Source organism: Cyanistes caeruleus, chromosome 2 (genome assembly GCF_971803275.1).
Source record: "Cyanistes caeruleus chromosome 2, bCyaCae1.hap1.1, whole genome shotgun sequence".
Classification (NCBI taxonomy): domain Eukaryota; kingdom Metazoa; phylum Chordata; class Aves; order Passeriformes; family Paridae; genus Cyanistes; species Cyanistes caeruleus.
In genome coordinates, this window is record NC_141702.1 from 45336846 (window position 1) to 45361481 (window position 24636).

Consider the following 24636-nt stretch of genomic DNA (forward strand, 5'->3'; position numbering starts at 1 on the left):
TGGGATTAAAACAAACACTGAGTTAAATCTGCAAAGTGATAGAGTAGGTCCATACCCTGAGGCTTACCATCTGACAAAACACATAGATGTGCCAACTAGAATCAAAATCCCATTGAGAATGGAGCGCACCACCAGAGGCTGACTATTCAAGAGCTGTCTCAGCAGCTCATTCTGCACAATCAAAGTAGATGACAAAAATAATGTAGTTGATTATAAATAAAACACTGCTAGAGGAAGGGCCTGAAAGTGTGTTCATGACTATACACAGGGTTATTTTGTTGGATGGAGCCTGACATGGTTCAGTGTGGGCCAGCTAGAATCCTCCCCGGTGAACATCTGAGAATGGCACAGGCCTTGGGCCTTTCCCTGTGGGCAGTTTAGGCACTGCCACCCCGTTCTGACTAACAAGACAGCTTAGCAGTGCTTGGCCAAAGCAGCTGGCCCAATGTCTGAAGAGCCCCTCTTGCCTTGTTTTGTTTACTAAACTGGACATAGCAATCAAGTCCATTCTTTTAAGTTACATTGAGGAAGTCCTCTAAATCCCACACTAACAATAATTTATATTTCTCTGGTTATATCAGAGTTACTTTCGTAAAATATGTGGTATGTCACATCACTGCTCAATAAAAAATTAAGATTTGTAAACAGGATGAATTAATAATAAAGCAGTTTCACAGTTAGCAGCATAAAAATAAAACCATTAACTTTCTAACTTCCATATGTGAGAAGTTTCTTCCTGCATTACACAAATGGCAGATGTACATGTGTCCAAAATCCCATAATAATACTGTAATTCAAGTTTTCCTTTCTTGAAAACCTGTATCTTCTAATTGGTGGACATGGAAAAACTAACTGCTACTGAAATTTTAGGACATGTTCATTATTTTACCTCAGAAATGCTTATAATGGAAGAAACCAGTGAAATTCTATTCCACTATAAAAGAGAAGAATTTATCATGCCTCAATAAATTCTATATTCAAGTGTACAGAGGAAAATACTATATTTGGCACATATAGCATATGGATCTACCAATAATTAGGAAAAATACTAGGAAGTTACTGAAGATGACATTACCTTAATGTTAATCAGGATATCTGGTTTTAATTTTAGATTCATTATTTTCTTTATTTGCTGTGGAATAGTCATGTATTCCTCAGAGAGAGAAGGAAATCCAGTGAGAACATAACCTGCCAAATAGATTTAATTGAACATATTTTAAGAGTGTTTGTCAATTATAGAGCTATTTAAGCTCGTCTCCTTTAAACAATACATGTAATGGTGCAATTTTCAATCATGTACATGACAAAACACTGCTAAAAAAACTGTGCACCCATGTCTGCTTCAGATGAAATACAGACAAAGTGTGTTGTTGTCAGCTTTATAGAGCACTCTCAGCATTTTTTAACTCAATTAAAAACATGTAGACATTAAAAACCATACTCACACCACCTGCTTTATGTGCCCAGATCAGACATTGTAGTGTCTAAAAAGCAACAAGCTTTCAGTGACCAGTTTTGCCACTAAAAGACTTCATAAAAGGAACTGCAAAAAGTAGCCACTCTGTGATTTAAAGAATTTATACTAGGAGTCTAGGCTTTTTACACAGCCTTTAAATGTTTTGGCTTCTAATGAAGGGAGTCTGAACCACTCGCCTGCCTCTCAAAAGGAGGCACTATGCACACAGTATGCACATGGATAATTTAGTGAGCATCTGTTCACTCAGGACTCCCAATGCTGAGTCCTGTTTGGCAAACAGATGTTGGCTAGACATGACAAGCAGAGTGGTAAAAACATGTTTTCCTAGTACTACAGTGCTCAGCCCCACAGATGAACTTGTGGCTTCAAGTTCCTAGGAAAGTAGTGTAACTACTGCTGGCTGTATGCATGCAGTAAGAACTACCGAATAGCAAAAAAATCAATATTCATGAAGCCAAGATGAGTAAACAAAAATCAGGTGGATGTTTATAGCCAAATAATGAGAATATTCCCTTAGAGAAATGGTGCCTGCTTAGAATTTTATGTGATAACATTTAAATGCAATTCTGGGCAGCACAAAAACATGGCAGAAGTCTTTGCAAGAGGTGTAAGGAGTGAAGACTCCTACTTCCCTGGAAAGCTACTATCCATAGATGCAAGAGAAGAAGGTAAGCAAGGAAGCAAAATATATAGTCATTCCTCTAGGAAATTAAAATCCTGTATTCTAAACTGCTGATACCTTTGGAGAATTCTACCTGGTAGTGAGGTGTCAAGAATGCACACAGCCTCTGATTATCCAGATATGGGATGTGAGGGAAATGGGAGTGTAACGTGGGAAGCCATTCTCTGAGAGTGTTTGCTGCCAAATCAATAATGTGAGGAGACTAAAAATCATGAAGTATACCTAAGGCAAACATCAACTAGATCAAAAAGTAACCAGGGGATTACCAAGAAGATTTTGAGACATACTTGTCTAAAAACTTGCATTTTACAAACACTAAAAGTAAAAACCCAGCCTTTCATGCAACAGTTTCTAAAATCTTTAATGAATAATTTATAGCAAATCGACTGATTAGTCCCTGCTGAAAACCTACTTAAGCTTCCCAGGGATTCGTTAAGATAGTAGTTGATAAACAAAAAGTTATTAGAAATACTAAAACAACACTTGGTTTTGGAGGTCAGTTCTAGTTTGTAGGAAAAATAGTGAGGATGTTGGTTGTTCTATTCCTTGCTACTTTGGGGCATCTGCAATGCAGGAAGTGTCTTGGCTACAAGAACCAAACTTTACTCAACTTTACAGTTGTGTTTACAGTCTCCAGGACCTCTGTGCTCCTCAGTGATACAAACATCTTCAGATTGACTCAAGGAGAGGAACTCCAGTAACACAGAAGCCACTTCATGCTTTTACTGAAGTCCTCACACACGGATTAAGAGACTGGCATTTCTACTGCTACCTCTTCCAGCAGCTTTTTGTGTTTTTTGGGGTTTTTTTTATGTCTTTCTTATTTCTCTTTTTTATACTGTTTTAAAAGCCTGGCTTCACTAGGTAAGGCTGTATATTTTGCAAAACCGTTAGGTCTTGTACTAGAAAAGGAATAAAACCCACTGCAACTGAAAGCTTAAAAAGCAGGCTACTTTTTAGAGCAGTAGAAACTAACATTGGCACTACACCTATCTTTCTCCTATAATGGAAATTTCAAATAAAAGTCAAAACAAGAAAAATAAACTACATTTCATTTTTTACTTCTTTTGCTCTTAGCAGTACATTTGTTTTCTCATCAGGGAAGCAAGTTCAGACACAAGCAAGATCTGCAGCCCTTGTCCTGGCAGCCTCATTTAACAAAATCTTTCCTCAAATAGAAGAATTATATCCCATTACAATTCTCATCCATCCTACTCTGTGTCACAAAATGCAAAGGGAATAAACAATTCTGTAAGAGAAAAAAAAAAAAGCCATAATACTTTGCATTTTCAGTAATGTGTTTTCCTTCTTTTTCATTATTTAAAATGTTTAAAATCATTTTTTTTGCCGATGGATTTTTGTTATGTTGTTGTTATAGAAGTATTGAAGAATAAAATATCTGTATTTTAAATCCTAAGATTCTTCTGAACAGATAATATTGTCAAATCAACACCTTGAGTTTTGGGAAAATTATTTTCTTAAAATCAATACAACACAGGACTGGTATCACACACTGATCTCCCATATTAGTAAATTAATCCCTAAACACACTTTCAGTTTATTCATATTTCACAACTTGAAGAGCATGAGAAAAAGCTAGAATTATATTTGGGCACCAATGGATGCAAAATGGATGAAAAATTATAGGAAGCACATTCTAAGACGTTTAGGCTATAAATATACTTACCAAAATGAGCAGCTTCTGGTGACTCAATCTTTTGCAGAATCATTTCTGTCACCAGATTCTCAGGAATACTTTGACCTTGACAAAGCAATTCTTGACACTAGGGTAAAATCCAAAACATAGTCTTTTATAGTAAGTGTTTGTTAAGAATATGACAAAACTTACTAGAAGATTAGACCTTTACCTTAAGTCCATATACTGTTCCTTGTTGAACATTTGTTTCAATTACTTCTGAAGCTAAGGAAGCACATCAAACATACGAAAAATAATTAATACAAAATATTTTCCAAACAGATTTGTACGTACAGATACCTATGTACATACACAGGAGGATGTATGTGTCCTCCAAGCAACCAGACTATTTTGAATAAGCAGCCATTATATTTAGGGCCATTATCATACTTTTCACATCCAGAACCTGGTGCCTTATGGCAAGGTTTGGGTAGGTGTTTCTCCCTACAATTTAACCCTGTATATACTACACAAAAATGCATAATAGCAGTTTTGCAATATTATTTGAACTACTGATTTAAATTCAATCAGCATTACTGTCTTGTAGTCCAGTGATGAGCATTTGAGCCCAATCACATTTTAAAAGCCAAGATTTAGAAGGACTGTTTAAACACAAAAAATCATCTACTTTAAGAAAAGTAACATACATCAAATTCAAAGACTGCCCTATGTCTCTGTGGATAATGACATCATACTAGAACAAACCCGGAAGTCTTTCACAATTCTGTATGAATTAAATAATCAGAAACTTTATACAAGTTTTCAAGAATGACTCTTAAGGCTACATTTATGCTACTAATAAACTAGTCCAGGGAAAGATCCTGAAGCCAGGTGACTCATGCCTATAAAGCCATAATCTTTCTCCTCAAAACACAGTAGCTGATTTTCAACTGTTCCTACTAGGAAAGATAACTGTTGAACATCTCACCTTTCATACTATGGATAGGTGTTTGGGAGAATAATATTAGCCATGGGCCAAAACTGAATCAGGGAATGTACTAATTAACAATGCAGACAACCGAAAATCAGCAACCTGTGTGTACCCTGGCTCTGTTTTACTTATGAGTGTTGACCTATTCACTGGATAAATGAATAGAAAGTATTACGTCATTAAAAGGATTGTGAACTCCTTTCATATTCAATAGTTTTCTGTCTGGGTTTATTTTTAACCCAGCACAGGACAGATGTTGATATTCCAGTATGGATGCTAACTATGAAGCAGGCAGCACAGTGCCTGTGGAATAGCAGGCCATATAACTTTCTCAGTCTTGCCTGAGAAAGTGGCCTGGGAAATCATAAGGAGGAATTAAAACACTCCTCAGAGATAGAGAACAGCCTTGCAGGTGCTGTTTGTCTGTTTCTTGTTTTCTTGCAAGAGGAAGTTGAGGGGTGGTGAGCCCCACTGACCAATGATGGTGATGTGTTAGTTTACTAACCAATAAGAGTTTTCTTTTCTGTACTTTCACATATCAGTCTATAAAAAAGATCGGAGGTAATAAACCAGAGAGAAATTCTCCTGTTCGACTCCCAGGAGAGTCTGTGTCGTTTTTTTCGCCATTCCCAATAGAGCGACATTCCAGAGCAAGTTCAGTGGAGGACACCAAAACCACCAGAAGACTTCAACAGCCTAGGAGAGGCCAAAAGAACTGACCTTGTTCAGCCTGGAGGTAAGCAGACAGCTCTTACTGCTATCTAAACCTACTTATTGGGAGGTCACAAAGATGGACTCAGTCACACAGAAGTGCAGTTAGGACAAGAGGCAACAGACACAGATAGGAACATGAGAAATTCAAATTGGGTAATTAGGAAGCAATTTTTCATCAAGAAGGCAGTCAAACATTGCAAAGTGTTTCTCTGGGAGGAGGTGGAGTCTCCATCCTTGGAGAGAGTCCAGATTCAACAGAGCAGCCCTCTCTAGTTGACCCTGCTTTGAGAGCAATGTTAGACTCGGTCACCTCTGGAGGTCATTTCTGAACTAAACTATTCGTGTTCATGTATGTTAAATTTCTTTGTTTCTTATTTTGATTTAGAAAATTAAAAAAAAATACTACCATAAGTAACAATAAGTGTGTATACACATGTGTGCATTCACTAGGTAAATGAAGACTAAAAGAAATACAACAAACAAAATAAGAAAAGACTAATTCCCTGAACTAGAAATAAGGCTTAAAAATGCAGTAACTGAAATTCAGATCAGTTGCTAAGAAAAGCTTGCTAATGGCAAAGAGTGTGTTACAGAGATAGACTGCCTAGAAATTTTTTAAAACAAATTTGATGAATATTTGTAAGTACTGATTTAAATATATTCAAACAGAATGGACTGGCTTAAGTACACTCCTGAAGTCCCTTCTGATTTTGGCCTGATCTATGTTTTGGGCCAGGTATTGATTTTTTTTCTTGTTACACAATACTATGAATTAAAAATTCTATATATACCCAAGTCAAAAAAGCAATTTATTAAAAGTGATTTTTACCATGTTACAATTCTAAATCTTCAAACTAAGTAAAGATACTTCATTTGATAAATAACTGTTTCCTGGAGTACAGCCCCTTGTGTTGGACACCACACAAACAGAAAGACCCTCTTATGAATTCATGGTCTTCACTGGAAAATGTCTGTACTCTCAGGAGTTGAATGAGTTGTCCCTGTATGAACAAGAAGGGTCCCATGAATCCCTTTATAGGACTGTGAGAAGAATTTATGATAAAAAAAACCAAAAAACAATAACCCACAGTGGTTTTTCTAAGCCTTTCAATAACTAAAAGACCACGATCAACAATTTTATTTCTGGTAAAATGATTACTTGGTCCTTATCAGAAGTGTTTGCTGTACTCAGAAACATGCCCTTGAATTACAGGGAATAGTGAGCATATTCTAAACCAAAAGCTATTGTGAAGCCAAAGCAATGTTCCAAATATAGCATGTGTTTACCTTCTATGAAAATGCAGTTCAATCTCTGTGCTAGTTTTCTAGCTAACGTTTTCTTTCCAGAACCCTTAAAAAGAAAAATACACTTTTAAAAGAAAATCAGACACAACAAAGCCAAATATATAATCCAATGAAAAATGTATTTCCACGTGATAAAAACAATGAAAATCTAGCCCTGGGATTAGGACCTCTGAGTTATGCATTGGGCAAACACAAAACACTCTTTTTAATACCATCCTCTACCTCACTTTGCCTAGCATTGCTAATATGCTGCTACTTGTAGCTAATTATCTCCAAAGTCATTATACTGAGTTTGTTTCTGAGTAACTCTATCTAAAACTCAGCTATGATTTTACCACAAATTCCTATGAGAAACTCCTTAGGACTAAAATTCATTATCTTCAGCCGCAAAGCAAATTATGATGCAAACCTACTCAACCCCGAGTAGGATACATCAGGATAATATTTTTATTACTTAAACAACAAATGCTTAAAAACCACCCTTGTTAGTCCACAAATCTGATTAGATACTGACAAAATCTTCACTAATTACATGAAGCCAGAGGAAAACCAACATAACTGAGTTATGAGGCCTCCAAGAGTGATTAACCGAATGGGATTTGCAAAACTCACCATCTTCCACCCTTTGGATTTTGCCTTTTTTTTAGAAGGGTATATAAGAGCTATTTTGACAGTTTTTTTGTCCTTGAAAAATTTTGTGATAAAAACCAGCAAAATTCCACAAATAAATACATTCCCAGCTAAGACTGTCAACAAATGCTCCAGCCTACTCATACCTTACATCTTACACTTGTGATGAGAATATATGTATTTGGTTTTGCTTTCATGGCACTACATTTTTAATTTAAAAGATGTATCTTAAATAGGATAGGCACTCTGTACATCAGTCAGATATATTGTCTGTCATGGTAATAAAAGATATTACCATAAAAATAAACTATTTTATTCCCTGTTTTCCTGGCAAGGTCTGTACAATTTTAATCCTTTGTTATACTAATGTCAAGCATCTACTGAAGGCAATGGTTGAGAATATGATAATTTTTCCTACAGTCTTTCAATCAGCATATTATAGTGGTTTAGTCTATAAAATATAAAGTTACCTTTTTCATGTGGGGTTAAAACTTTGATGTTCATTTAAAACTAGATAAGTTCACTGTAGTTTTCTGTTGAGCTGAGTGCACTCTTATAAGTGCATATACTCATAAGACATAAGGCAAAATTGTACCAAAAAAAGAACTCCCTTCAGCAAACTGAGGCAATAATGCAAACCCACATTTGGGAAAAAAAAAGAAATCTGAAAAGTTTAGGCTTAGAAAACATCAAATTATTCTAAGTTAAGAAGGCCACAAATTAGTTGAGAAAAAGATGGACCTTGAATTACAGTTAAAATGTAGTACAGATCCTTTTTTTAGGACACCTTGGTGGATTTTGAATGTTTCCAAATATATAGGATAGAATTTTGTCAAAGTTTTAATATTAAGGTCTATAATACCTCATTGCATGTCTGTAAGTTAGTACAATAATCTGAAGGTTCTTTTACACCAATTTATGTCTTTAACCTGTCAAATTTATTGAAAACTAAAATATTTTAATAGCATTGTTCTAGTTTTGGCTGGGCAAGAGTTAACTTTCTTCACAGTAGCTAGTGTGGGGCTGTGTTTTGGATTTCTGCTGAAAAAAAGTGTTGATAATACAGAAATGTTTCTGCTACTGTTGAGCAGGGCTTATACAGAGCCAAGGCCTTTCCAAACTGCCACACTGGTGAGGAAAATGAGGGTGGATGGGAAGCTGGGAGGGAACACAGCTGGGACAGCTGACTCTGACTGACACACAAGGATATTCCAAAGCACATGGTGTTATGCTTAGCATATAAAGCTGGGGAAGAGAAGGAAAGGGAAGTACTTTTGGAGAGATAGCATTTGTCTTCCCAAGTCACCATGAAACATGATACTTTCCTGGGCATGGCTGAACATCTGCCTGTCCATAGGAAGTAGGGAAGGAATTTCTTGTTTTGCTTTGCTCATATGCATGGCTTTTGTCAACTCATGCATTTTATCCCTTTTACCCTTCTGTCCCATCCCACCAGGGTGAGTGAGCAAGAGGCTGTGTGGGGTTTGCTTGCTGGCTGGCTGGGGTTAAACCACCACAAAAATAACATCAATCCAGTTGTCAATGTCAAAAGAGAAAATTTTTGAGCAATGTGTAACTTTTAAGTACAGTAATAACATTTTAACCACAATTGACTGGTCACTGAAGGCAAAAACTCAAATTTTTACCATCGTCTGCATGATTTGAGGAGTGGCAAAAGTAAAAAAGTAGGTATTTTGATGCTTTTGGTAGCACTGGTAAACTAATGTTTTGAAATGAAAAGTAAAATAGTAGAATATCTGAAAAAAACCCAAAACTTCTATCAGACATCTTACTGGCTTTCCAAAGACAATTAAGCAAGTGGGCTTGGACAACAGAAAAGATCTTTCAGCTTCATCTTCATCAAAGATGTCTGCAAAGGGCTGAGCTTGGTTTTCCTCTTGTGAAGCCATGTGTTTACTAAGACTAGAAGGAAAAAAAAGAATTTGTTATGCAGTAGTTATATGTGCGTAAAATGACCTTATAATGGAACTGAATTACAAGGTAAATGGATTTGTGAAAAAGAAAGCTTTTATAAGAAGAAAAACATTTAGGGAACATATACAATGCACCCATCAAAAGAGAGAAAACCCATTCTGAAAAACAAAGGACTTGGAACAACCCCTGATCACAAGCTGTTGATGATTTCTTCAGGATTCTAATATTGCTTGTTGCTCTTTTTCAGTTGTTTTGTTGATTTTTCATTCCTGGTCCAATTACCACACAATTGTGACTTCTCTCTGGTCCCTGAAATGGGCCATGGGTTTGCCAAGACCTTTGGTTTTGTGCTTCGGACACAGAAGGGCCCTGCTGTGGTCAATGGAACTACTCTCTGTATCCACACAGGCAGGTACCCAAGTAAGTCTGTGGAATTAAATCACAGTTCATGATCTCTTCCACCATCCTTTTACAAATCCCAGCTCTTCCAGGAATGTAGGCAGTATCAACTCCAGTGCTGCACAACAAATTAAGACCTAAACAAATTTCTAATTAAGGTAAGTTGGTGGAAAATTTGCGTGGACCTTTCAAACAAAGCGGAGGCTGGAACACGAGGAGCTTGCTGAAGTTTGTTTGGAAAAGGCAAAACGAAACCTCACTGTCTTTAGAGGGCCACTTCACAGCCCCAGCAAAACTCACATGCAACCATCCAACCCCGCACAGCCCCACACAACTACCAGTCAGTTTTAAATTAAATCAAAAACTTCAACGAAAAAAATCTACTTCGGGATGAGAATCTGAAAAAGTTTGTCTTGAACCATCAAACACAATAATTCAGACTATCTTGCATTAAACATTTTAATATAAAAAAAAAAAAAACCAAAAAACCCCACAAAAAACAAAAACCAAAAAAAACCACATGCGAACCAACTCCGCATTGCCCTGATGGAAAACTCACCGGCCGAGCTTTACCTGCCGTTCCCATCAGCCTCGCTCCTTCCCAAACCTTCAAAAGGGTCTATTTTCTAATTCACAAAAACCACCACAACCAAAGCAAATAACTAAACCGGGCACGCGCACACACCCCCTTCTACACACGTCCAGGACACGGGAGCCCCGTTGTGCGCGCCCCCGCTGCCCGGGCAACGGCCGCGCCCCGCCCCCTGCCATTGACCCCGCCCCCTGCCATTGACCCCGCCCCCTGCGGGTGGGAGCGGCGGAAGCCCCGCCCCACACGGCGGCGTGGGCGGGGCCGCGGAGCTGTTCCTGGTGCTGACTGTTCTCATCCTGCGGGAAGCGCTTCCCGGCGGGAGCAGCGGATGCGGATGCAGCAGCGCTGCCGCCTCACCCGCCTCAGTGCTCCGCTGCTGCCGCCACCGCCGCACCCGGAGCCGCCGTTACCGAGAGGCCGCGCGTGACGCGACTCCGCGACGCAGGCGCGCTCTCGCGACTCCCACCCCGTGGGCGCGCCTGCGCGTTGGCGCGCCGGTACTTCCGGGTTCCCCCGGTGCCGGCGGTGGTGCCCCGCTCAGCCCCCGCGTTTCCCTCCCCCGGCTCCGGCTGTTCCCGGGGTGTTCCCGAGCAGGCCCTGCCGCGCCTCGGGGCTGCCATGCCGGTGGTGGCCGCCGCCCCCCTGATCAGCTCCGTGCAGAAGCTGGTGCTGTACGAGACCAGGGCTGTAAGTAGCGTCCCCGCCGCCGCCGCCGCAGGTCCCGGGGCTGCGGCCGCCGTTCAGTGCGGGGGGAATGTCCCGCCCCAACGGCGCGCTGGCTCGGCCTTGCTTTGAGCTGCTGCCTCGGCTGGGTTGCGGCTTGTCAAAAACTACGCCTTACCTTTCTTTTCGTGTGTTGGGATCTGGTTCTTTTTGGTCACGCATTCAAAACACCCCAAGAAGTGAGAAAAAGAAGGTTTTAAAGTTCATGTTTTCACGGTGTCTCTGACTCGTGACTTAAGCGAAGGAATGGCCTCTGCCAGGCAGGTCAGCGCAGGCCCTGCGGAGTGAGTGCTGCCAGGGTGGGAATGAAGGTTGGGCCCTTGCTTGTCACGCAGCCAGGAGAACAGAACTCCCAGGAGTTGTAACTGGACAGCTGAAGGTGTCCGGAATTAATATTTGAATTAAGAAAGGCTGTAGTGGTTACACTTGCACCGACCTGTTTGCTGTTCTTGACACACTTCAGTCCTCATTGTCTGAATGGCTGGTGAAACAACTTCCAAAGTTTTCAGTCTGACCTCTGGAAGTAAGCTGTTGAAGATTTTCAGCATTCCTTGCGTCATGTTGCAGAAACTGTAGGCATGTATTACTCACAGTACTTTTTTGTCATGGACAAAGTGGATTGGAGGTTGGAGTGGTAATTGCTGCTTTAGCCATGTGATGAGCACAATGTGAGCCAGAAGCCAGTTCTTGGTGTAAATACCACTGTGTTTACCGTTCCTTAGCTCCCAATCAAATTTCTTTGTGTTTTATAGTGTGTTGATTTCTCCCTTGTTTCACAGTATGTTGGTTTTCTTCACTTGAGGTAGTTTTGGATAGGGTTAGGTAACATGGCTTTAAATGTCACAGTTAGGTCTAGTTTCAAGTTCAGATGTTACCTGTACTGATATCAAGAAAGATAATTTATACACTGAAGCCCCTTGCAAACTTCCCAAAATGTCAGTCAGATCTCAGTTTAAATAGGAATCTGACTTGCAGCTTTGCTTCTGTCAGAAGAAGGTTTGTGCTTTTGTAATAATTACCCACTGAACAGCCTGTGAAACAGAGAAGGATTAAAGCACGCAGAGTTACTGTTGCAAGTGAATTTGAAAAATGAACCTTACACTCCAGAAAGTCTTTCCAGAGTGTTACTTTTTTACCTATGCCTAAATGAATATTAAAGGCTACCTTATTTATCCTTCTCATTGTTGCTGGTAAAGGCTATTTTTGTTCTATTTTCAGCTAAATTACTGTTATACATGAGTAGGGCACCAGGGAAATGTGATTTCTGAATTGGGTCCTGTAGTACTCAGTTTAGTTGTTCTTGGCTCACAATCCTTGCTGCATCTCAGTTAGCTGAGATTTGGCTTCTTGTGAGTGGCATGTGTGGATATGTGGCCTGCTTCTCTCTGAGCTGTGAGGCTCCTTGCTGAGAGACAACATGCTGTGTGCAGGGCCAATATTGTGCTTTGGAGTTCTGTCAGCTCTCTGCCATTCTCTGGGCCTCTCCAGCTGATCCTGTTATTTCGGGAACCACAGTCTTTTACATCTGGCCAGTGGTAGCTGGCAGTCTCTGCCTGAATGGATGGATTTGTCCACGCTATGCTTTGTTCAGAATTCAGTGAGGGGCAGATCCAGCAGTCCTGATAGCTCCAGGAGGCAAGATGGTTTTCATCAGCTCTGAAAGGCAGTGGTTTGTGCATGAGCATGTGCTATTTGAAATGTTTCAGCTGAGCAAGGGCAGCACAAAGCTGTTACTTCAGTCACTTCCTGTGAGTGATGAAGATGGAATTTTTTTCCCTGAGTAAGGTTTTGTTCTTACTTTAAAAAAGTACAAATTGAAGCACTTTATGGTTTGATATTCAAATTCTTGTAATCTTTTCAAAAGAAAAAATTCCGTAGGAATCATTTTGGTAGGAATATTTGGAAAGATTTGCTGTACTTAATAAGTACAGACTAAGGGATGTTAGAAGGGACATCTGGAAAACACCAAGTCAAGCCCCCTGCTCAAAGCAGCTTCAATGAGCATATTGCTCAAGATTGTGGCACAGCTGAGTTTTGAATACATTCAAATATACAGATTTTACAACCTCTGCAGACCATTTGACAGGGTTTGTCTCTCTTATCTACACTTTCCTGTTATGTGGTTTTAGACAGCAGCATGACACTGCCAAAGCTTTCTGAAGGGTGAAAAAACCTAAACCCAGTTCTCTCAGCCTCTGCCAGCGCATCACGTGCTCTGTCCTGTGGATCATCTGGAGAGCTCTCTGCTGGAATCACTCTGCTGTATCAATGTCTGTCTTGTGCTGGGGAGCCCAAAATTGGACTTCTGGTTTGATCAGTTGCTGTTATAGCTCATTCAGTGTCATGTTGTGCTGCCGACAAACTTCTCCCTGAGGTATCCCTCATGCCATCTCCTTTGCATAAGATCTCACAATCAAGCAGTTGCCAGCTGTGACAGTCACTGGGACTGCATAAGCATCATCCAAAAATGAAAATGAACAGCTTTCTTCTGTTTCAGGTGGCTCTTCTGATTTCCCTAAGGCCACAGACTTGCTAGATCCAGCATGTGGGATTTGGAGTTTTGTCAAATACGGGCTAACATGAGACGGTATGCTAGGATTTCTGGTGCAAAGAAGGGATTATTTAAGTAGTCAACAGTGGGAGAAACAGTGATGTTTGCACTGGTCATACAGATTCTTCCTGTAAAATCTGTGTGTTAAAGCAGGAAGAGATGAGAAGGATGGGAAAGTGGAAAAAAGTGAAAATGGTTTACAGAGGGTTTCTTTGCTTGGGTTTCTTTTTAGATAAAAATACAATGGTATTATTGAAGTCAAGGAGGATAGGCTCTGGTAGTGTTATTGGAGTCAAATGAGAGACTGCAAGAGGTGAGGAGAACTGAATTCATGGTGTCAATTGAATTAAAAGAGAGCAAAATTCTATATTTTCTATTAATGTTTATATTTAGGATAGTACTGAAACCAACCTTTTCAACTGATGCTTTCGGTCAATAAATGCCATGGAGATGTTAACTGTATCTCCTGATTGTCCTAGGAAGTTGAAAGCTTGTTTAGAAATAGTCAGAAAGATGAACTGAAGGTTTTATTCAGATCAATGCCAATTATCTTTCCTTTTATACATATATTGATCACTGAAATGCACACCAGAGGGCACTAAAGATATTTGAGCACTTTGACTAATAAAAGACAAAAGATATTTTTCCCTCTTCTTCAGAAGATGGAACTTTTGTGTTTCCCCCAGATGAAGAGCACCTGAAAGCTGTAGGTTAGTTCACAGGAAATTATCATGCCCCTGAGGCAACATGACATTGAACAATTTGTGTTGTCTCTCTAAAGTCATACCACTTGCCTATCTTTCAGGATATTATGAGGTTTAATTAATAGTATTTTATTCCAATCAGGTTCTTTTACAGTCTCCATCTCCACAGTATCCAAATGACTTGCACAAGCTTATTAAGTAATGTGACTGGCATAATTACCTGTAGATATTTCTGCCCTTTATTCACCAGAGAAAACTATGGGCATTTGTTTTATTTTAAATGTAGTTTATTCTAATAATAACAGTGTAAAGACTTTCATAGTAAAAACTCCAAAGGTTGCATATTTAATTTGTTACTTAACCTGTGGTCAATTTGAAGAAACTTCAATATAGAGTATGATTTCACAGAAAAAGCTATAGAATTTTTACTGAATTATGAAGTGCACTGATTTATATAGCTGGATACCTGACACATTTAAAGAATGTTGAAAGTAGTGAACAACCTACGGGGCAACTATTAGCTATCATAATTTTCTAGTCATAATTTTCGTAATTTTTCACCTAGAAGTGGCTGGGAAATGTGGTCTCTCTGAAACAGTTTTGTTAGCAGAAGACAGCTCCTTTCAGCTGACTGTCCTATTCCCTGTATGTTGGTGTTCTAGGAGTGATGGTGATGAAGCAGAGCGAAGCATGGAATTGGGATGAGAGGAGGAATTTTTTGCAACTCAGGAAAACACTTTTTTTGTCTTAGCAGTCTTGCCATACTGCTGGATATAAGGCTATAAAATAGAGAAACTTGATCTACTGGTGTGTGTGGGCTCTGAGAGCATTTATGAACAGGGCAGATAGCTAGTGGAATAGTGGTGATGAGAACACCACAAGTTTTGAAGGATATGTGCTATTCAGGCAGAATGAAACTCAAGTTCAAAGGTGGATGCATCCCACTTGAGGTGAAAGATGTACCTACAAATGTCTGCCTAAGTTCTGGTAACATGTGTTTTATTTCCTTTCTGTGTTGTCTTGGGTGTCATTATATGATCACTAGAGCAACAGGAGAGAGATACACTTACAGATTTGGTTTTGATGTGAATCCAATTTTCTAAATGGGAGGCTTGTAGATAAATGATCACAAATTGACGTATTTAAAGGTAATGATTCTATGGGGGGAAAAAAGGTATTTATTTTAATGTAACAAAGGATGAATAAAAATAGCCATTTTCTGTACAATTTTTTTATTATTAAAACTGAGTTTGTTATGGCCCTAAAAAGTAAGTAAATATTTTTTTTGGTTAAAATTTACTTTGAGTATGAATGTACTGAACGAGAAAGTGAGTAACAAAAATAAGGTTATGAAAAAGGGATAAATCAGTGTTGGGGTGGAAATAAAATTAAGTATACTAAACAGTGAAATGACTGAATATTTTCAAGTTGCTCAAATCAAGGGCGGTGCTGTGACTAGAACATGACTAATGGAGTATTTAATCTATTCTGAAGTCCTGCATATAGGAAAGTAATTGCAAATTCAGGCAAATGACATAAAACACAGTCTAGACTTAGATACTGTCAGATTAACCTGGTTGTGGTGCACATTTTAATGTAAAAATTAGATGGCCTTATGTATTTAAATCAAATCCTCGATTGAGATGCAGTGCCACAAGGAAAACCTGTAACTTTATGGAAGGAAGAAACTTAGAGAAATTAATAAATAAATTAGTGTGGAGTGAATAAGGAGTCATCTGATAGGGGTGATTTTTTTCAAGTAATGTTTTTAGGACTGATGTACTTACGAATTTTCATTAATGTTATTAGCTCAAAATGTGGACCAACTCTGATTAGTCTTTTAAGGTATTGTAAATAATTAGGATAATCAGACCACAATAAAGCAAGAAATGATGATCCTCAGGAGTAGATAAAATCAATATTTTGTAGTATAATGGTATACTATAAAAGTTCATGCACTTTACAATATATTACACACCAATGAAAGTTTACTCAGAGTTTGTCAATTCAGAAGCAGCAGAGTTGAAGGAGGAGGATCAGGGTGTTTTATCTGAAGGAGTGGGAGGGTTGAGCTGCTGATGAATTGCAGCTCTGAAAAAAAGACGTGGTTATTTGTGGTATGGTCATTAATGAAAAATACTGATGTTTCTCTAGAATAAAACCTTGTGTGGTATATTGTATATTAATATACAGCCCATATTAATCTAAGAAACAAGAATTCAACCAGGAATAGGTCCATTGAAGGTCTGGTGAGGTAACATACATGCTACTGATGTCTTGGGAGAAGTAAAGGGACAAGAAGACTTCTTCAGTCTACTGAAGTGGATGCTGAAAAGGCATCCAGTTACTTATTTTTCTGAAAGCTTTCCAGCACAATAGATGCTAAAGAGCAAATAATTATTTGGCTAAAGAAAAATTTATAGATAGATAATTAATAGATTCAGCTGAGAATTAGAAGGGAGAATCTGGAGGAATCCTTCAATGGAGTAGCAAGAGAAAAGTCCTATTTGGGACCAAAAAGCTTTGGTTGCCTTGGGACAAAGGGGATTCACTGAATTCTGTGACTTGTAGGATACAGAATGGGTACCTGTTCCTACATGCCCAGGGAGTGGTGCTTGGCAGCATATGTTCTTAAAATTTCTCATGTTCAAGGAGCTTCTTTTGGAGAGTTTTAACAGATTACAGGAAGCAGATGGCTTTGCTTTTCCAGGTACCTCTCTTTGTGCTTTATCATGTCTTCCTTTCTTCATGTCATTCTACCAGTTTCTATGAGAGATGAAAGACAGACACTTCCAGAATTACTCTAGGTCCTGTAGAAAGAAGGAGCAGAGTGGAGTTTTTACATTGAGGTGTAATGATACTATGATTCTGTTTTAATTGTCAGAAAACTACATACTTTCTCCCCAGGCCAGGTCTGATCTGCCTGTAATGCTAAGTGTTAAGCAGTCTTTCTGTCCTGACCCATCACCTTTTCCATCTTATCTTCTGTGCCTGTCCTGTTGAGGAGGGGGAGTGAAAGAGCAGCTGGGTAGGGATCTGGCAGGTGGCCGCAGTGAGCCCACTTCTTCAGGGCTTTCTGTTTGTGACACATCCATGGTCTCAACAGGTACCATTTGCAAGCTTTTTGTCTAAGATTGTAAGTGACCATGCTATTTGCAGATTTAAAAATTGTCTGTATTAGTGCATTGCCTATTTTTTAACTTGTAGTGTATTTTTGCGCTTTTTTTCTGCTGATTAAGTTGTTTGTAGCTTTTAAACTGAGGATTGAAAAAGTTTTTTGCTGTGCTGGCATTCCTTATTCATAATTAGTCTAGAAAAAGAAGAAAATTGTAGTTATAGACTCAGGGTTCTAAGAAGCAATCTTAAAGAAAAAATGGAAAAAATAAGAAGTGAGCAGAATGTTTCAGAACTATTACCCTGCCATTAAAAAACAACAAATCACAGTAAGAAGTCTTTTTATTTTGTTTAAACTCCTTTTAGAAGAAGCTGTTTTGTTTGCTTTGGCTGAATCAAAAGATTGATAAAAGATGGTGTAAAGCCTTTCAATTAGATTGCTTTGGTTAAAACTCAGTCCCAGGTGGAAATGACTAATAACTGTTCCTATCTTGTGGTTGCTTAGTGATAATTGTGCAATAAATTAAGCTTCAGTCCAGCTCTTGTAGCTGCCTGGTGTGTTGCCATGGTTGGTAAAGTGTGCTTGTTAACAAATTTCAGAAAAGGCTGGGGCAGAGTAAACCTGGAAGCAGCATGGGTCACGTCAGGTATGGTTGCAGGGCTCTGGCCAGAGCAGGGTGAGGGAGCTGGCAATTTCTCCTGGTGTACTGCTCTCTGGAAAAAGTACTTTGTTGGTCAAGGTTGCCTGTTATCTAAATGCAATGGCTGTGCTGTGGAGTGGAATTGTTTGAGACGCTTGGGAAATGTTTCAAATTATTCAGTTCAACTTAGTAATGAACAGAATGAGGATAAATACTCCCAGAAAGGTTTCCATAGCTTTTTCTTTTCTTTTCTTTTTTTTTATTGTAACAATATCTGTTAATCAAAAGAGTTGTAAACCCTACAGCACATTTTAGCTTTGATTAATTTTACAATTACATTACAACTATATGTTTTCTGTTACATACTCAGTGTTGTGTTGATTCGGTATTTTTCTTTATAATTTCCTAGTATTCATGTGATGGGAAATATAATTGCAGCACATGTCACTGATATGGTTTTATTTGTGCTCTGTGTCATCCAGTGAGACAGACTCATTTATTCATTAGATGCATAAATTAGGTAGGAGCTACAGCTAATGCTGAAGTGTCTTTTTTTGTGTATTTTTTTTCACTGTTAGTTTTCTACAAATTTTTTTTTTTTTTGCAATCTTTGTTTTTCTTTCAGATTCTGAATGTTGAATATGAGTGGGCATATCAGGCTGTTTTTCAAGTAATTCTGGGGATGTTAGCCAGTCCTGAAAACTTCCCAAGCGGAGGTTTAATTTTGGGTTCCTAGTTTTGAACACTAACCCAAATTCAAAAGTTTTTGCAGAAGTTTCCTTTATTACTTCCACAAGAATATCCTCTAACATGCAGTGGATAAAACGCCCATTTTCTAAATAGAGATTTCTCATTGCCTGCCTTACTTTAAGTCCATTGATGCTCAGGTTTGATGCTGTTCTCAGCTGACCTTCCTTAATACATTACACAGTCTGGCTCTCCAGCTTAAACCCCGTAAATTAGTCTTTAAATTACTTCAGAGAGCCTGTTAAATACCATTCATTATGGTGGTTGCTTCTATGGTCTGCAGGTACAATTACTCTTCATCTAATCTAACTGCTTCTGCTCTGAGCAGCAGCAGCACCTAAAGCTGGCCCTTTAGCTGTGCAGAGCCCTCTATTGCAGCTGCCAAGGTGATGTGAGTGATGCATTCCTCATAGCACTTCGTTATGTTTTACTGGCTAATTAAAATGGAAATGCAGAAGTATCCAGCTGAACTTCCTTAGTAATAGCATTTGCAACTCTATATCCATTTCTTTCTCTCTCTCTCTCTCTCTCTCTTCCCTGTGTGTCATGTGTGTTCCAATTCTAAATGTGCTCTATGGTCCAAACTGGCATTAGTACAAGCATCTTAGAGTTGTGCTCTTCTATTTTTATTTAGTATTACTTGGTAACTGTAGGTATCACTTTGGGAAGAAATTGCACTCATTTAGTGAGCTGGGCATAGTGGGACATCACTGAGCCGTACTGCAGTATTATGGAATACGTAAAATTATTTAGCTTTAATTAACTAACAGTTTTCTACAAATAAAGAAGCTGTACTCTTGAAATGCATACTAACTTATCATCTGAGTATTACAAATGAGTATATTTCCCTCTGCCCATTCACTTTTGCTGCATGAGAAAAAAATAGGATAATGGCATGGTCAAAGCAAGTGTCTGTCTTGGTGGCTTGGTGTTTCTTTCGTGTGCCAAAGTGCTGCCTCAAAGGCTTCAGTGAGGGAGTGTTGCAATGACATATGAATTTCAAGGGCCTTCTTTCTGTTATTTGGAAGTAAACATCAGAACTTACCACTCAGCACAGTAACAGCAGTGTACAAGGTGGAGCCAGAAGTTGGTGGTGTTTGCTTTTATGGATTTTGAAGTTCGGTATTTTATTTTCCTATTTAGAGCTTACTGAACATCTATTGTCTTTTGTGAATTCAAGGAAGCTGAAGAGGGCTTCAAGTTCTTCTTTTGCCTTAAATATTTTAAGAGTAAAGATGTTTCTTAACATCTAATTGGTATAAATTATGAAATTGTGAGGTTTATATGAATATGATTATTGATTTCCTTTCCCACATCTTAAATCCATGTGACTCTTAGAGTTAAGAGCTGATTGCATAGATCCACATGAATTTGCCATGCTTTCCTACTAGGTGAGCATTATTAATGAGTTCCATCTTGCTGTGCTAGCACCACACTGATTAAATGAATTAGAAAAAATGAGAGCTACTTTTAGCAAGTCAGTCCTGCAACCTGTGCTTACTGTTAATTCCTCTAAATGTAGAAATTAATCTAGTTTGATCTCCTTACGTGAAAAATTGACATCCTATATGTTTATCTGTGGTCATTCTTTCATATTTTAAATGTGAAGTAAAGCTAATAGTTTTTTAAACAGTAGCATTGTTAACCAGAAAATTTCGGTTTTGTGGAAGAACATTGTTGAGAAGACTATCATAGCAAATATACATAAAAGTAGAAGAAAACTTGCAGTACTGAAGTACTTAAAATTTTGCAGTGTTTAGTATGGATCAGGAAAGACTAGTTGGCAGAAATAGCAAAGGAGTACAATATAGCAACAGACATTTTAGGTCATGAGAAGTTAAAACCTCATGCGTAAGTTTCTACTAAGTTTTACAAATCAAATGAAAAGACAGTAATGGCTGGGGTAGGGTGTGGTTGGACAGTACCTAGTGTAAGTTACAGTTTATCTTCTCTAAACAGGTTTTAACCTTTGATTATAATTTTTTTTTCTCCTTGCACAAAGGAGAAAAAGGGGTCTTTTAAGTTGTAGAGGTTGATTGTGTACAAATATATCTACCTAAGATATATTTGTCTAAAACAGTTTATTAACAGTCCATATGGAATATTGCATATTTGCTGTTGAGGAATGGATCTGGTCTAGACAATATGTAAATGGCATTGCTGATGTCTTATGTTACACTGGGTTTTGGTTGATTGATCTTATATAATATTCTGACTTATTTTGTTGGTTTTCTTTTATGTAGCGGTATTTTCTAGTTGGAAGTAATCCTGCAGAAACCAAATACCGTGTTTTGAAAATAGATCGCACTGAACCAAAGGATTTGGTTATAATTGATGATAAGGTAAGTGCCTCTGTATTTAGCTGCTGGGGTTTTTTCTCAGTTGTTTCAAATAATGCTGGTTACTTGTTGGTAGCACTGAAATTGAATGTAGAGCAGGCCTTTGGTTTATTGTATATTTCAGAGATTAAGCAAATTCTGCTATTCTCTGACATGAAATAACATTTAACTACCAAACAATAACTTCTGTGACTCTTTATTTTAAAGCATGTTTATACACAACAAGAGGTGAGGGAACTTCTTGGTCGCTTAGACCTGGGAAACAGAACAAAGATGGGACAGAAGGGTTCTTCTGGGTTATCTCGAGCTGTCTCTGCTTTTGGTATAGTAGGTAAGTGTTTTGGTAGATTTTATAAAGTCTTTTGTTTTTCTAGGAGGTGAATCTTATTGTGCCATGCTGCATATCTTTCAGTAACCCCTTGATTTTATTTATGTATAAAACTAAAGAGGATTTAGAAATTTGTCATGCTCAAAGATAACTAAGTTTCTGTGTATTTTTTGAAAACAGGTGGTCAGTACAGGGGTGAAAGTTGTGCTGTAACCAGTCTTTTCTTTGTCACTAAGGGACAGATCTACGAAATAGCCAGACTCTAGAAACTTGGGTGAAGATCCTGCCAAACTCAGCTGATCTTGGAATACAAATCATGTGAAACCTGGCTTCTGAATTCCAGAGCTCACAGAATGCTTTTTAAAAAGAAAATTAACATTCTTTATTAGGCTATATTTCTTTATCAGGCACTGTTCAGGAAGATGACTTTTCTTTTTGGTTAACTTTTTGCAGTGACATATTTAAAGATTTCTTTTTCATGTTTGAACAAGTATAACTGACTGGTATGTCAGCTGAATTCTAAAATGCTGCTCAGCTGTCCATAATCCTCAAGCATTGCTTCAAGGATTTAATAGCTTCTAACTTTATCTGAAAGTCAGTTCTTTCCTGCCTACTATCTAATACTGAAGTCAGTATATTGATGGCTCGTGTATCTAAAGTAAATGTTAATGTGTGCTGTGATAGCTCTCAAGAATACTTTGTGGTTTATTAGAGTCAATATACACCTGGACATCTAAAGCCAAAGCTGCAGAGAGGGTAGAGAATGCAATTACTTTAAAGGATGCTCCTGAATTTTGCATAACAATCAAAACATAATAAAATTCTATTCTAATCCAAAGTGGCAAATTAAGAAGACTTTCTTGTTCATTCTTTTTGCCTGTGAAGCATTTTATGCATCCAGCTTTTTAGAAATTCCTCAGATAGTGATTATGTCTCTTACTGATTTAAGAGTATTCATAATATGGATAAACCTAAAGGAGCTTCTAATAGCCTTGCAGCATTGGGGTTTTTTTTTGCACAAGCCATCAGTGATCACTGTCTAAATATGTGATAAATATTTGGTTGAAATCAATTACAATTTTGCATCCCATTTGTATGACTGTTTATATGTACTGTTCATAGGAGAAGAGTTTCTATTCTGTAGCTGCACAAATGCAGTGGTTAACAGATATGGTATATGTATTTCTAGACAACTCTAGAAGTAACAAACTATCAGATTATATACTTCCAAATTACATGATTCAGACCATATCTGTATAAACATGTAATTTGAGGGAATGAAATTGGTTGTTTATTTCTGCTTTCTGGCTCAGGTCAGAAGAACAGGGCTATTTTTTATAAAATTGTAAAGAATAGCTTTATTCTGTCTTCTAGTTATTTCATTAACCAGATTCTGTAAATTCAGTGTGGTCAGAATGGGGGTGCTGATAGGCTGGGCTCTGGTTTACTGTGTGGTGTTTAAAAGTAGAAATTGCTTTTAAAGGTTAAAGGGAGGGAATCAGGCCAAGGAGAAAGGCTCAGTTCCTTATCAGACTTTGGTATAATGTTTGGTGAAATTCAAAGGACAGAGGCTGTTCACATAAGTGATTTTAGTACCTGGAGGATACAGGAAGAACTGTGACTACTATTTAACAACTGAAATTCAATAGTCTGCTTCAAATGGAAGGTTTGTTTCGTATTGTCAGCAGGGCTTCCTGTCTTTGTGCAGGTGAGAGCATTTTTCCAAGGGGGGGCTAATAAGCTGGAAGAAAAGATTGCATTTCATTCAATCACGTTGCAGCCTCCAGCAGTGACAGGGAGGAAAATGTGTGCTCTCCTCATCCTTCTTGTTATGCAAAGCAAAATGAACTGAGTATAAATCCAAGTAAAACTATGAGTTGTGAGGGTCCATATGTATCAACATCATCATCACCTCCCTCCTCAAATTAATTTATTTGCTGATAGTGCAGTAGTGAGTGAGTTTCAAGCTCACAGTAACCTATCAGAGCAGCCACCTAAAATAGCTAATTAATGTAATTTATTACTTATTAAGGCATATTACTGCTGTACTCTACTGTATTAGTAACACATTTGAGTTCAGGGGTGGTTATAGATTTCTATTTTTCATTTGAATTTCTACATTTGTGTTGTATTTAAAGATTTGTTACACTTTTTCCTGATGATTATAATTGAGGTATTCAAAGAAGGCACTCCATGAAGAAGCAGGGCTATGCCCTGCAGAGAATAAGAGTGGAGGCTTCAGAAGCCGTAAATTTATGGGCAATAAAACCAGACACTGCCTATTCTGCCTTCTTAGCCTTCTGCATTTCAGCAGAGTCAAGTGTTGAAGGAAAAAAAGGAGTAAAACTGATACTCTGAATGGCTGATTTGGGGGAGATGCTGCTCTAGTCAAGGAATTCAGATCCCTGTTGTTAAGGAGAAAGAGCACAAAGGTGGTGTTTTACCCACAAGTCCTTTTGCTGTTCTGTGTCCTTCCCCCCCAGAGAATACATGAACCTGAAAAGAGAATTGGAGCCTGGGATTTTTCCTTACCCTGGAAAATTAACAATTTTGGTGTCTGAAGTAAATAGAGTATGCCTCACTCTGAACAATGAGAGTCGTATCAAAAACAAGTACAAGCATGTTAAGCAGACAGAAACATAGTCCAGATTTTCAGTGTCCTAACTCTGCTACCTAGTATTAAAAAAACCCACAGTGAGAGGGGAAATAAGTAAAAACTATGTATTTCATTGATTAATGGGAGTGAATTTTAAGACTATATATATATGCTTATAACATTAAGAACAAAAATTATTTGCAATCTTGAGACAGTTCTGATTCTGTTTTGCTAAATATGTTTTAACAGGTTTTGTCAGGTTTTTAGAAGGCTACTACATTGTGTTAATAACAAAAAGAAGAAAAATGGCAGATATTGGAGGTCATGCAATATATAAAATAGAGGATACAAATATGATCTACATTCCAAATGACTCTGTAAGAGTTAGTCATCCTGATGAGGCCAGGTAAATAATGCTGGTAATCAGTGTGTACTTTTTGAATATTTTCTAAACAATGTTGAACTGCAACTGGAAATTTCTGTCATGGTTTTTTTGTATTAGTATGTCATTTAATCCATTTTATTTTGTTGG

The 24636-nt window shown here is 38.1% G+C and overlaps 2 protein-coding genes across 10 annotated transcripts in view; one reads left to right on the forward strand and one right to left on the reverse strand.

The window, feature by feature from the left end:
• The window catches only part of AK9 (adenylate kinase 9), a 77981-nt gene extending 66552 nt beyond the window's left edge, over positions 1–11429 (reverse strand). For 2 of the 7 annotated variants that reach the window (XM_086876781.1, XM_023923924.2), the window contains exons 1-6: positions 11203–11429; positions 9229–9358; positions 6788–6851; positions 4028–4080; positions 3847–3943; positions 1076–1188 (exon numbers count right to left, since the gene is read on the reverse strand). In XM_086876781.1, the coding sequence (XP_086732907.1) occupies positions 1076–1188; positions 3847–3943; positions 4028–4080; positions 6788–6851; positions 9229–9358; positions 11203–11246 (501 nt within the window). In that variant the 5' untranslated portion in view covers positions 11247–11429. Of the gene's footprint in view, positions 1–1075; positions 1189–3846; positions 3944–4027; positions 4081–6787; positions 6852–9228; positions 9359–10328; positions 10577–10647; positions 10842–11202 lie in introns of those variants that run through there. The other 5 variants (XM_086876782.1, XM_086876776.1, XM_086876780.1 and 2 more) reach the window with 4 other exon arrangements.
• Positions 10507–24636, forward strand: part of FIG4 (FIG4 phosphoinositide 5-phosphatase) — a 50873-nt gene continuing 36743 nt past the window's right edge. Inside the window, exons 1-4 of one of the 3 annotated variants that reach the window (XM_086876783.1) lie at positions 10507–11048; positions 21085–21183; positions 21388–21511; positions 24354–24510. In XM_086876783.1, coding sequence (XP_086732909.1) covers positions 10980–11048; positions 21085–21183; positions 21388–21511; positions 24354–24510 — 449 coding nt within the window. In that variant the 5' untranslated portion in view covers positions 10507–10979. Of the gene's footprint in view, positions 11049–21084; positions 21184–21387; positions 21512–21744; positions 24511–24636 lie in introns of all 3 variants that reach the window. The other 2 variants (XM_086876785.1, XM_086876786.1) reach the window with 2 other exon arrangements.